Source organism: Artemia franciscana, chromosome 18, assembly GCF_032884065.1.
Source record: "Artemia franciscana chromosome 18, ASM3288406v1, whole genome shotgun sequence".
NCBI lineage: Eukaryota > Metazoa > Arthropoda > Branchiopoda > Anostraca > Artemiidae > Artemia > Artemia franciscana.
The window spans coordinates 4010188-4024766 of record NC_088880.1 but is presented as its reverse complement, the minus strand read 5'-3'; the positions used below and the strand labels follow the sequence as shown (position 1 = coordinate 4024766).

Below are 14579 nucleotides of genomic sequence, written 5' to 3'. Positions count from 1 at the left end.
ATTATTAAAATGAAATTTGTATATTAATTCTTTTTTTGGCTAAATGGCTTTCTCTTAGTTTTGATCAGACGATTTTGAGAAATAAGGGGTGGAGAAAGAGGCCTAGTTGCTCACCAATTTTTCGGTTGCTTAAAAAGGCAACTAGAACTTTTAATTTTTAACGAACGTTTTTATTAGTAAAAAATATACGTAACTTATAAATTAGCAACTTACGTAACAAACTTTCATAATCTTATATTTTTATTATGTATACAAGGGGGTTTGTATCCTCGTTAATACCTCGCTCTTTACACTAGATCTTAAGTTTTGTCCCAATTCTTTAAGAATGACCCCTGAATCAGAAAGGCCGTAGAATAAATAGTTGAAATTACTATACATACTTTAGCATAAAGAGCGAGGTATTTATCTCCTCCTAAATACCTCGCTCTTTATGCTAAAGTATTTTTAGAACCCCTCATATGCGTCATAATTTCTGTTCGTTTTAAGTTTCAATGCTACTCCTTCCTTTCATTTGAAAAAACGTTTTCATGTTTATTTTTCATTGTTTTCTTATAGTAATGCTAGAAAATCATGCGCCCTTTCCCTTGAATTTTTCTTCCCCCATGACAGATTCCTCCAAGGAAAGATCCTCCAACATAGCCCCTCCCCTCAAACCCACCCCCCAAACAAAATAAAATCCCCCTGAAAACGTCTGTACACTTCCCAATAGCCATTACTATATGTAAACACTGGTCAAAGTTTGTAACTTGCAGCCCCTCCCCCAGGGATTGTGGGGGAGTAAATCATCCCCAAATACATAGTTATTATGGTTTTCGACTATGCTGAACAAAATGGCTATCTCAAAATTTTGATCCGTTGACTTTGGGAAAAAAATGAGCGTGGGAGGGGGCCTAGATGCCCTCCAATTTTTTTGGTCACTTAAAAAGGGCACTATAACTTTTCATTTCCGTTAGAATGAGCCCTCTTGCGACATTCTAGGACCACTTGGTCGATACGATGACCCCTGGGAAAAAAAAAACAAAAAAAAAAACAAACAAACAAACAAATAAACACGCACCCGTGATTTGTCTTCTGGCAAAAAATACAAAATTCCACATTTTTGTAGATAGGAGCTTGAAACTTCTACAGTAGGGTTCTCTGATTCGCTGAATCTGATGGTGTGATTTTCGTTAAGATTCTATGACTTTTAGGGGGTGTTTCCCCCTATTTTCTAAAATAAGACAAATTTTCTCAGTCTCGTAACTTTTGATGGGTGAGACTAAACTTGATGAAACTTATAAATTTAAAATCAGCATTAAAATGCGATTTTTTTGATGTAGCTATTGATATCAAAATTCAATTTTTTAGAGTTTTGGTTACTATTGAGCCGGGTCGCTCCTTACTACAGTTCGTTACCACGAACTGTTTGATAACTTTCTTGTATTAACGAAAATTCTTCTCCTAAAATTTCCCAAGTATTTTCTCGATTGTACGAACTATTCTGTGGAGGTATATACACTACACCCAAAATTAATTTCTTCCCACATTTCAAATAAATAGACAGCCAAAGCAAGTTTTCAGATCTACTAGTAATTCTCTCATAGCCGTCAATAGCAGATGCTTTAACCAAAACCAAAATGCCACCATAATGTCTATTATTTCTTGCTACATTACGCACGGTCTGTTCAACGAAATACCCGGGGAGAGGTGATATAGGAGAACAATCGTTCCATGTTTCAATAAGCGAAATCACATCAAACGAAAATAAATCGTCATATAAATAGGTCAACTTATCACGTAATCCTTGTATGTTCCATGACACTAGACTCAGTATATGGCCCTCTATATCCTATGTTTCTACGCCTTCTGTTAGCACGTTAACATCACTAGCCATTGGTTGAGATTGCTCGTTACTAGTCTTAGTCGGGGGAAAGGCAACATGATAATACTCACGAGTGCGGTTATTTATATCCGCTAACTCACTTCGGTGTTTATTGTCATAAAAATCACGTGAAAAACCACCACGATGTCTTTCATTAAACTTCTTTCTTGGCGAATGGTTTCCTTTGGGTGCTACATTACGAGTACCTGGTCGAAACAAGTCATTTGGGCTGACAATAGCACTAGCAGGTCTTTTAGCTGTCGATACTGCCTGAGGAGTGCTGGTCGATGGCACTAATGTCTCAGTATCACTATCACTGGCATCACTAACTAGCCTCATCGGAATATTATTAGGATCATCTGGGAGCCTAGCACTAAAGGGTGGACCAGAATTTTGTACTGGTTTCAAATTACGCTTAATCTCGACTATTGAATTTCCATCATACCTGAATATTCGGCCTTCGACGAATAGTTTGTCACCTCGTAATTTTGCATCACGGCCATCATTTTGCACAGTAGTCAACATTTCCTTTAAATGTTTACGGGCCTCCCTTTGTATAGCTGTGTAATCCGGAGCCACCGATAAACCAAACCTTCTTAATACGGAGCTGTTTCTTAAAATATAGTCTCTGATTTCAACCGAGTTTAGCTTTACTACTATCGGCCCTGATTTCAATCTAAAAATGTCACGTATATCACTTCGATTTATTCCGAGAGACGGCATAGTACGATTTAATAACCCCGTTATTTCTTGCTTCAGAGTATAATCTCCGAGTTGTTGAGGGGTGTAATTATAGAAGATTAAATTCGTTCTTTTCTGCTCAGCTTCGAGCTTGTTGGCTCGTTCATAAGAGACTGCTAGGTTAGATTTCACATTTTCCAGCTATTTTTTAATTTCATCATTTGTCTTAGCATTGTTAGATAACTGCGTAATAATGTTACTTAACTGTACTCGTATGGCATCAATGCTATCCGAAAGTTCAGGAATCGTATTAACTTTCTGCGAAAGCACCGGTAATAAATCCAGGTTAAAATTAATTTCTTGCAAGAACTGGGCACTTTGCATTTTCTCGGCCTCTCGTGTTTGGACCGCCATTTACACCCTTATAAACTTATCAAAGTGCAAAATGTAAAACCTTTATCACTCCTTGATTTGATCCAGTATCGTTAATTAGCAATAAGACTTTTTTTTCACCATTCGAAAAAATCACAATATTGGCTCAAAGCCACGCGGGAGAGAAACGTTATTTCAATCTTGGTTTAAACTAGCTAGTTACACAATTTGTCTAAATGTAAGCATGGATGTTATCCGAAAGAAATGAAATCTGGTTTTGTTGTTAACTCCTTGAACTCTGAATGAAAACATCTGGATGTATATTGAAAACATCTGGAGCGAGAATTGAAGTCGATAATAACTTATAAAATCTAGCTGAGTGAAGCTTTAAAAGAGGGCTTTGAAGTAGGAGTCAGAAGTTCTAGTAGATTGGAGTAGGAGTTAGAGTCGGTATAATGAAAATGTCTGGAGTCAGAGTGCAAGTCGGTTATAACTTATAACCGACTCCACAGCCCTGCTCGTCACTCTCATTGGTTCACGTTTTGATCAGAACAATGGCTGGGATGCAACAGATCTTGCTAAAGTACTCAAAAATATTGACCTCCCTTCGCATCCAACAGTGAACCAGATCCCCTTTACTATGCGTTCGTTTACTGTGTTCAGTCTTAACGAGAAAATCAACATTGGCCTAGTCCTTAATGCATATTAATCTGAAAGCTGTTAATAGGTCACAAAATCAAACAAGACTTAATTTCAGTCAATTTTGAGGTTAAATAACAATTATCTGTTCTTGACTAGGTCCGCTTTAATGATCAACGTTCCAAATGACAATTTTGTATAAAGGGATGGATCTAAGGGGAAGTTGCTCAATTTGCCTGTTTGCAGTTTACATTCATGAAGTTATCACGTTCATACATAATATAGCTTATGTATGCTTATGCTTACATAAGCATATGCATATGCTTATGTATAGCTTATGTATGCATAATATAGCTTTATTCTATTAACTAGTTTTTACGTTGCGAATTGCTGCAATCTCAAAAGAAGCGATATTCAATGAATCTCCCCCTCCCATGGAGAATTCCCCTCTGCCAATTAAGAACGATCGTGTTTTAAATTAAAATATACTTTAAAAATTCCTCTGCTATTTGAAAAATGTTCCCTTTATTTGGGAATCAAGTCCATAAATTGAAAAATACAATATTTTGCTGAATCAGTACATACAAACATAGATTCTTTTAAACGTCATGCTTTCCACAACAGAGTTAATCCCAGACTGAACGAAGCTATCTTTTAGCCTACATTTATATAAATTACCTAATTAATTTTTGATCACATACGAAGAGTCAGAAAAACATAAGCAGCCCAAATTTATTTTAATAGGAAAATCCCCCCGCCCCACAATTTCCCAAGCATAAAATTCACTTCCAGAAAATTTCCCTGGAAAATAGGAGTCAGAGTTTCTAGTAGATTGGAGTAGGAGTTAGAGTCGGTATAATGAAAATGTCTGGAGTCAGAGTGCAAGTCGGTTATAACTTATAACCGACTCCACAGCCCTGCTCGTCACTCTCATTGGTTCACGTTTTGATCAGAACAATGGCTGGGATGCAACAGATCTTGCTAAAGTACTCAAAAATATTGACCTCCCTTCGCATCCAACAGTGAACCAGATCCCCTTTACTATGCGTTCGTTTACTGTGTTCAGTCTTAACGAGAAAATCAACATTGGCCTAGTCCTTAATGCATATTAATCTGAAAGCTGTTAATAGGTCACAAAATCAAACAAGACTTAATTTCAGTCAATTTTGAGGTTAAATAACAATTATCTGTTCTTGACTAGGTCCGCTTTAATGATCAACGTTCCAAATGACAATTTTGTATAAAGGGATGGATCTAAGGGGAAGTTGCTCAATTTGCCTGTTTGCAGTTTACATTCATGAAGTTATCACGTTCATACATAATATAGCTTATGTATGCTTATGCTTACATAAGCATATGCATATGCTTATGTATAGCTTATGTATGCATAATATAGCTTTATTCTATTAACTAGTTTTTACGTTGCGAATTGCTGCAATCTCAAAAGAAGCGATATTCAATGAATCTCCCCCTCCCATGGAGAATTCCCCTCTGCCAATTAAGAACGATCGTGTTTTAAATTAAAATATACTTTAAAAATTCCTCTGCTATTTGAAAAATGTTCCCTTTATTTGGGAATCAAGTCCATAAATTGAAAAATACAATATTTTGCTGAATCAGTACATACAAACATAGATTCTTTTAAACGTCATGCTTTCCACAACAGAGTTAATCCCAGACTGAACGAAGCTATCTTTTAGCCTACATTTATATAAATTACCTAATTAATTTTTGATCACATACGAAGAGTCAGAAAAACATAAGCAGCCCAAATTTATTTTAATAGGAAAATCCCCCCGCCCCACAATTTCCCAAGCATAAAATTCACTTCCAGAAAATTTCCCTGGAAAATTTTCCAAAAAGTAAAATAGCAAATAGAACTTTTATATTTAGAAAGAAATTATAAAAATTTCATACAATTTTTAATACCAAATTCAGAGAATTTATTAGAAAAAAAAATTTTTCATTTGGAAGTGCGGGAGATGAAGATTTCATAATTAACTAAATCGTTAATTGAGTGTACAGACAATGTAAATAATTTGACCAGAAGGGACCTAATTATTTATATTGAGGGGTCTCTGATTTCAATCACCCAGAATAAAATTAAGAGGGACTAGGGGGGGGGATTTTAACATAAAATCTCTGCAAGAGTGTACTCAACAGCTTCTTAAAACTTATTTGCCATCAGAAGAACAACATAGCAATGAAAAGAGGACACAGATACATTTGATTTTATATATATATATATATATATATATATATATATATATATATATATATATATATATATATAGATATAAAAAGCCCCCAAAATTCAAGCCTATAAATCTGTGAAGATAAAAAAGAAATTAAATGCAAAATACACGCTTACAATTATTTAAATTAGAAAAACAAATTTGATATCAAATGCCACAACACTACCCCAGCCTATTTTCACAAATGAAATATTAAAACAGACAGAAACATGATAAACCCAGCACTTACTGAGATGGATGATTGTCTCTTCGATACTCGTAGTCACTACTGATTGACATCTTTGGAGCTTCTATTATTCTTCTGCAAGAAAAATTTAACATTAGAAGTTGTTGAAGAAGAACAGGGACAGAGAGAGAAATGTAAGCTAGCCATATTTTCTATGAAGGGGGGGATTATATGAAAAAAAAACACAAGACTCTAAGGCCAACAAAAATGTTGGGAAAGAATAGTGGACCTGTCTATATGCAGACCTGTAAGCAAGACTACTTGTTCTCAACACAGAGTACAGTAAAACTTGTCCTAGATTTTTCAAATGAAATGGATAGTTAAATAGAATTTGCTCATACTACAAAACCTTTCAATTAAGAAAGATTCCTTTTAAGATCAGAGGCAACACTCAAGTATTGTCTACAGTAAGGAGCAGTAAAGAGTCTTCAATGCATTACCTATTTCTTAAAAATCATGCAGACAAAAAGGTGTAAATTCTTGAACAATTCCATTACTTACGTAGAGGTAAAGTGAACACACTATTCTTGATGGAGTATAGGTTAAGACTTCCACTCTCAATAATGAAAGACTATGAAATTCTGGGAGCTATTTTAAAACATTCTTGAATACTTGCTCATGTCATTTCTAAATATGGGCCATCAAATGTTAGTAGTGGTAAATTAGTGTTTCTTCGGAGGAAAAATCCATAAGGTAAGACAGATTCCTGTTAGGATTTCCTCAAATAACAAAAGAGTTTGTCAATAGGACTTTTTAAAGCATATCTTTGTCTACAATAAGTAATTTTGGATTATGAAAGAAAAACAATTTTCTACTGCATCCTCATTTTTTGGAAATTAAATTTCAACTCCATATTTCTAATTTGTTTTAACTTCTTGATGGGATTCCCTACTAAATCATCCAATTATCACTAAAATTACTTGGAACCTGAAATAAAGTAATCCCCTTTTTGGATCCCAAGGAAAAAGATATAAGGTTGATTTTGTGAAAAAGAGGGATGTTTGATCCTGAGTCTCCAAAAAGGCTAAGAATATTAAGGCAAAATTTTCGAAAGTTTTGAGGGGGATGTCAAATTATATGCAGGAGGATTGTCAAAAGGACACAACAGCGATATCAAAGGACGGATAAAGGCATTAAGCTGAAACTTCAAAGGCATGTTAAGAGTGATGCTGAAAAAGGAAAAAAAGGTCAACCACCCTGCTCTTGCCATTTTGGATGCTCCCCTTAATACTGATAGAGATGTTAAAAGTCAGTTTACTTGAAATACACACAAAATCTAATAGCTATGCCTCTGGGGATTCCATGCCCTCACTACCCCTGGGGAAAGGTCTGCACATTAGGCAATTTGTCCTTTCATTTTAAAATTTGAGATAAAATTACTTGGAACCAGAAATAAAGTAATCAATTGTAACTAGACATCGCATAGAATTGATGTTTATTATAAAAGTAGCATAATTTAGTGAATGCAACACTGTTCTGGTCACTGTATCAAGATTGAATACAGTTTGAACTGATCATTATTTTTCTAACTGAATTTCAACTATCCTTCAAAGAAAAAATAAATTACATTCTTTTAAATTTCACAGTTCCCACAAAGACTACTAAAGTATACTAAATGTAACATTGGAAGTCTTGTTAAATATATTAAAATATCAGATTTATGTTGTTTTTTTTTTAAGTAGTACCCTATACAAACAGCAGAATCAGAATGTCCATCTTGTTCTAATTTTCAATTTTTGGGTTATATTGTACATATTAAACTCCTATCAGATTTCTAAAGCTTCTTGGAATCAGCAGATGTAACAAGTGGAGCACCCTAAGGAACAGTTTTGGGCCCAACTTTATTTAAGATTTTCATCAACAAAGCACCTTCAACCATAGAGAATAAAATTTTATTGTATGCAGATGATTCCATAATAATCGGTCCTGTTCATGACCCTCAAAGTGCCAAAGTCATCCATGCTGATTTTGATGCATTGTCAAGTGGGCAAAATCCTGGTGGCTTGAATTTAAATATCCGGAAATGCAGTCATTCATTTTGGAGCAAATAACCCTCTGTGCCAGTATTTTATGGAATCCAGCAATGGTTCAAAACAGCCAGTCATAGGTAGTCATGGTGAAAAAAATCTGGGAGTCTTGGTTCATGATAAGCGAGGTTTAATTTCCATGCACAGTCTGTAGTAGCCTATGCCAACCAAACTTTTGGTTTAATACAAACAACATTCTGCAGTAGATTTCTAGCTGTAATTACCAACCTCTCAAATGGTTTAATCTGACCAAAATTGGAATTTTGGATGCGTTTTGCTAATCCAGTAAACAAGAGTGATTTATCAATTCTAGAATCAGTGTAGTGACATGCAACTAAATGCATAAAGGGATTTCAACATCTTACATATCCAACCCAATTACACAAAATCAAACTGCCACCTCTCACATATAGACATAGGCAAGCAGATATTCTAATAGCATACAGGTTAGAACATGGCTAGAGTGATCCCCAACCTGCTCTAGATAGTCAGTTCACCAAGTACTAGAGGCCACCCCTTGAAGCTTTATTGAAAACGTGCTAAGAGCAGGCTGCAAAACAAATTCTATTCTAACTATGTAGTCTGTCAACAGAACTCCCTTAGCCAGAATTGTATTATGTCACCTAGTGTTGAGGCCTTCAAGTTTGCAGTTGACAAAGACAGGTACAAGAAACCTTGGCTCACAATATGGGATGCACCTAACAAGTTGAATTATCATCATCAGTGACCAGCATTCATAGGACTTGTCCTTATTGCTGTAAAGTGTGATTTTAGGTAATTTAAGGTATAATTCCACTGAAAAATTCCTATAGCAGGATCTGAAGGGACCTGGCAAATTTTCTGCAATCCTGGTGGCTTCCTTAGACATTTGACAATGTTCCAAACCATAGTCTTTGTTCCATATTAACAGCAGCAGGGATCAATCAAAAGTTACTAGATTGGGTATTGGACTTTTTGGCAAGCTGATCTCAGATGGTACAACGTGTCACAATAGATTACAAATGTACTTATTTGAAAAGTCTGTTCCCCAGAGAACTGTTCTTGGACCAACACTCTTTCTTTTCTACATTAATGAGATGATACCCAAAGTCAGCAACCATCTAACCCTTTCTGCTGATAACTCAAAACTATTTGGTGTATCTGACAAATCATCTGTACAATCTGACCTTGATTGCATATAGGGATGGAAAGATGGAAGATGGTTTCTCTTTTAATATATCTAAATGTGCCACCATCTATATTAGCCACAAAAATTTACAGTACCAATACACTATGAAAGATAACTAAACATAATCCCACATTTCACTTCCAATCAGCAACAGTGATAAACAATCAGGAGTCAAAGTAGATAAACTCTTAAGGTTGCACTATGCAAAGCAAATTTCAGGCCAGGAATTTTCAAACGAACCACTATTAGCTGGTCATGTCGAATCTTTCTGAAGCTATGAAAGGCAATTGTGAGGTCAGTCCTGAACTTTGAAACCAGTCTTGCTGGACCCTTTTACAAAAGTGATACAGAGCTGACTGTAGGTACAAAAGCGAGGGCCATCAAATGTATTGCCGAACTTGGCAAGAAACATAGTGAAGAGTATGCAATGCAGGTGCTGCAACAAGCTTCTGACACACAAATACATTAACTAAACCCAAAGCAAGCTCTTTACTCAGCCAACCAATCAAAGACAAACATAAAGTCCCCCAAGAAGCTTCATAAGTTACGAATGAATCATCATGGACAGCAAGAATCAAAACATGTATAAATTAAAATTGTAGCAATGATGATTAGGTTTGGGATTTTGACATGGTTAAGTTCATCAATTCCTACCATACATTTGTTAAAAAACAAAGGCATGGAAATATGTATTTCATAATGACAAAAGCCAAGCTGAGGTAAAAGGAACTAAACAAATTGAAAATGATAGTCATGATTATTTGGTTTTGGATTTTGACATCAATAAGGTCATCAATGCCTACCATACCTTTTAAAATCAAAAACCTGGACCAGATAAATTGTTGGAAGAAGACTAAATTTCTGTCTCACCACCTGAACAATTAAAAGAAACAAAGGTTTGGAAACATGTCTTTAATAATAACAAAAGACAAGCCAAGGCAAAAGAAAAAGTTTTGTCCCACCACTTGAACAATTATCACAAACAAAGGTTTGGCAATACATCCTTCACATTGACAAAACACAAGCAAAGGCAAAAGTTAAAGGTCCAATAAAATAACTGAATTTTACAAAGGCAACACATCTAATTTAAGGTCCATTTGGATGTCATGACATCAAGAAAAGGCTCAAATTGCCTGGGTTAAAAAGACAAGAAACAGTGAACATCCATATATAGTAGCCTGCTACATTTGGCTCCAGATCATACCTATCTATGATCATTGTTACCAAGTGGGTTTAAACTGTATCTATCCAGCACTCTTCTAATTGGAAGGTATGGCTGTAAACAAAATGACAACCCACTTTTTGTTTGTGTAAAGTATAAAAATGATTGCCATCTAAACAACAGAGTCACACAGAGTATTTGCAACTATTTGCTACTAGCATTAGCCTATAAAGCATCTTGAATTTTAATTAACAGAGACATATATTATTTAGTCTCTAGAACTATATAGGACTGTCAGGAGGGGCAAGTTCCATTATTGGAAAAGCAACCATGATAAGCTATTTAGAAAGAGCACAAAATAAGGAATCTAATAATAAGCCTACTAATTTTATGGTGAATTAGTAGTTGAAAACATAATTAGGGAAAATTACATTTGATCCCTTAAAGGAGCTCTAAAAGGTAAAACAGTCCATAGTAACAACAGTTTAAAAACATGTTTTTATAAAAACTTTCTAGTGAGAAAAAATGTGATAAATTTGTTGTTCACAACAATAATCTAGCTAGGATAAAAGTGAACACATCACTAACTGCCTTTTTATCCTCTTTTTTTTAATCCTATTATCATTTCTGGGGAAAATTGTCTTTTGAGCCCTTAATAGAGCCTCAAAGGGTAAAACAGTCCATAGTAGCCAACAGTCTAAAAACATGTTTCTAAAAAGAACTGTCTAGTAAGAAAAAATCATTCATTTGTGGCTCATCCAGGAATGGATGGCTCTTGTTACAAATCATGTCATATTCATTTTCATACATAAATTTTACTGTTAAGATTAATGAAAATAATAAATATTACGTGGACAGAGGCCATAGCTTTTAGGTTAGGTGATATTTACTTTAGTTGAACTCAGTAAATTATCATAAATTTAATTCAATCCAAATTCACCCATATCTCTGTTTATGGAATTATTCTCAAATAATTTTTTTTAATCTCTATTGTTCCTTTAAACATTGGTCCCTAGAAATCAAAGAAACATTTTCAAACAAAACAAAATGATTTGGAAAATTATAGATATGTTCCAAGAGGGATGACATGAAATCTTCAGGTTTGGTATTTTGCTTTTAAGACAATGAAATAGAATTTTGATGTTGTAGCAATCTCATTTTTAAATTCTGGTTAGTATGTCCCACATAAGAGCTTCCACAAGTACATGGGATTTTATAAACCCCACTTTGTTTGTCTATGGAAGTTCAATCCTTTCCAGAATTTAAAAAAAAACTAGCCAAAGTATTACTACCTCTTAAAGCTACCTTTAAGCCATTATTTTGTAAAATTCTTTTAAGCTTTTCACTCAACTCTGGAACATATGGTAGAGAACAAAAAATATCTTTCTTTTCTGTTTCTTCCAGAATATTGTCAGAAAATTCTAGAAATGTTTTTCTTCTTTTCAAAAATGTCTGGTCAATTAACCAACCCGGATAATGGTTACTTATTAAAATATCTTTTAACAACAATAATTCCTCCTTGATGAATTTTGGAGAGCAAATTCTAAAAATTTGGACAGTTAAGGATATGATTAAACCAATTTTTACTTGGCGAGCATGACCAGAGAAAAAAACAAAAATCTGTTATTGTTAGTAGGTTTTCTGTAAATCTTAAAATCCAGACTATTTTCATTTTTTAAAAGAAGAACATCCAGAAAAGGAAGTTTATTATACTCTTCCAATTCTATTGTAAATTTTAAATCACCTCCCCAAAAACTAAGATGTCCTAAAAATCCTTTTAACTCCTCCTCCCCATAATTGCATACTGAAATTATGTCATCCATATATCTCCCCAAAAATGTATGTTTTAAAATATATGAATCTAAAGCTATTGTTTCAATATTTTCTACAAAACAATTTGCTAATAAAGGACTTAAGGGGCCCCCATGGGTAAACCATTTACTTGTTTGAAAAAACCTCCTCTGAATTGAAAAAAATAAGAGAATGTGTTGCACAACCTAACTAAGTTCATAATTATACCAACTTCCAAAACTGTTTCACCACTAATCAAGTCCAAATTTCTTAGTATCTTTCTTTCAAGAAGAATTTCTGCAGCTATTATATCAATACTTGTATGCATTGACACTATGTCAAAACTTGAAATTATAGAATTTGAAGATATCTCCACTTCTATTAGTTTTTTTACAAGTTCTGATGAGTTCTTAATGTAAGAAATTTCAATAGACATGAGTGGTTTACATAATGACACTAACCACTTACTCAGAGCACTTGCTGGTGACTTTATGCTTGCAACAATTGGTTGTAATGGCAGATTTAGCTTATGTATCTTTGGAAGATACATAATTTGGTTTTAGTCATGTCTTTTAGTTTTACAGCTGATGATGAACACTTATATGTGGTCAAAATATCCAGTTAAATTTTATATCTGTTCATTATCAATAAAAAGGTTTCATCCCTATTTTGAACTGTTTTACTTTTGTCATGGAAAGACAGTGTGTTCTTTGAAGTTATCTACAACAAAATTGTTTTCAGCTTCATAGCTTTGCTCAATTCCATTTTATAAGGTTTTAAAAAAACATTGATATGGCTCAAAATTCTACTCAAATAACAGAAATTGCATTTTCAGAACTAAAGGCAGAGAAAAAACAACTAGTAACTGAAAATTAAGGTAAAATGTTGGGTAAAATTCTAGTTAATGGACTTCTTGCTATCTCGGAAAGGGTTTAGGTTAGGAAAATGAAACTTTCAGGGATGGGTCTACAGGCTAAAGTATGTTCCAGGAAGGTATTTTAAAGTACCCACCTCCACTCCTTCTCCCTCCAGAGGGCCCTGAAATTTGCCTACATGACACGTCTATACCTATTGAAATTTTGACAAAACATTTTACCTTAATTTTCAATTACTAGTTGTTTTTTCTCTATCTTTAGTTCTGAACATGCAATTCCTGTTATTTGAGTAGAATTTTGAGCCATATCAATGCTCTTTTTCAAAATTTAGGAAATGTATTTGCATATCTTTAAAATATTATAAAATGGAATTGAGCAAAGTTATGAAGCTGAAAACAAATTTGTTGTACTTCAATTCAGCAGAAGATCTATTTTGCAAGGATTCACTTTTATAACAAACACATTTTTAAAGGTCATCGAAGGTCAGGGCCCTCTAGAGGGAGAAGGAGTGGAGGTAGTTGCTCCAAAATACCTTCCCAGGACATACTTTAGTTTGTAGTCATCCCTGAAAGTTTCATTTTCCTAACCTAAACCCTTTCTGAAATAGCAAGAAGTCAATTAACTAGAATTTTACCAAATATTGTTTTGTCAAAATTTCAATAGGTAGCCTATAGACCTGTCATGTAGGCAAATTTCAGGGCCCTCCAGAGGGAGAAGGAGTGGAGGTGGGTACTTTAAAATACCTTCCTGGGACATACTTTAGCCAGTAGACCCATCCCTGAAAGTTTCATTTTCCAATCCTAAACCCTTTCTGAGATAACAAGAAGTTAATTAACTAGAATTTTACCCAAGATGTTTCTACTTACACCGAATTTTTAAACTTTAATCAAGCATGTGCTTATACTGTGCTACAACCTATATTTTCCTGATTTAGAAGTTCAGCAGCGCTGCCGCTGCCATCTCGCATGGATTCCTAGAGGAATATATAAGGAAGATTTATTTCTCTTATTTTTCAAAATGTTATCTCTGTCCTGTTTTTGGTATCAAAGGAATTTGACAAAAAAGCCTTGTTTTTATAAGGTATTTAACGGGGCTGAGGGAACGCAAATGAATGAGGGAGTAAAAACGACGTATGTAGAAGGAAAGCGAAAAGGATGGTACGCTGGATTAGGAATCCTATGTCGGAAGGGCGAGGGTTCGATTTCTGATTTGCCAAATTATTTCGGTAGGGACGGGGTCAGTGACTTGTCTCTGTAAGCCCAGCCATAGTCGACCCAGCTGCAAATGGGTAGAGGAAAATATATATTGTACAGTTGATTGAGAGAAAAAATCTATGAAAAATAGTTTGTGGATACATCAATAAGCTATTTCAGGGTGAAAGAGGCACCTAATGACGGAAGGGTATCCTCCAAAGCTGGAAAACTTAGTGTTATTATTTCACCTTTAAAATCTTTCTGTATTTAGTTGTGAAGGGTCAGTTAGTTGAAAAGTTAAAAAGGTTAGTTGAAAAGGGTCAAAATAG

General features: G+C 34.5%; 1 protein-coding gene across 2 annotated transcripts in view; it reads right to left on the bottom strand.

The window, feature by feature from the left end:
- The window catches only part of LOC136038514 (uncharacterized), an 88326-nt gene extending 74352 nt beyond the window's left edge, over positions 1-13974 (bottom strand). For both annotated transcript variants that reach the window (XM_065721614.1, XM_065721615.1), the window contains exons 1-2: positions 13924-13974; positions 6038-6109 (exon numbers count right to left, since the gene is read on the bottom strand). In XM_065721614.1, the coding sequence (XP_065577686.1) occupies positions 6038-6087 (50 nt within the window). In that variant the 5' untranslated portion in view covers positions 6088-6109; positions 13924-13974. The remainder of the gene's footprint in view (positions 1-6037; positions 6110-13923) is intronic.
- Positions 13975-14579: the final 605 nt, after the last annotated feature.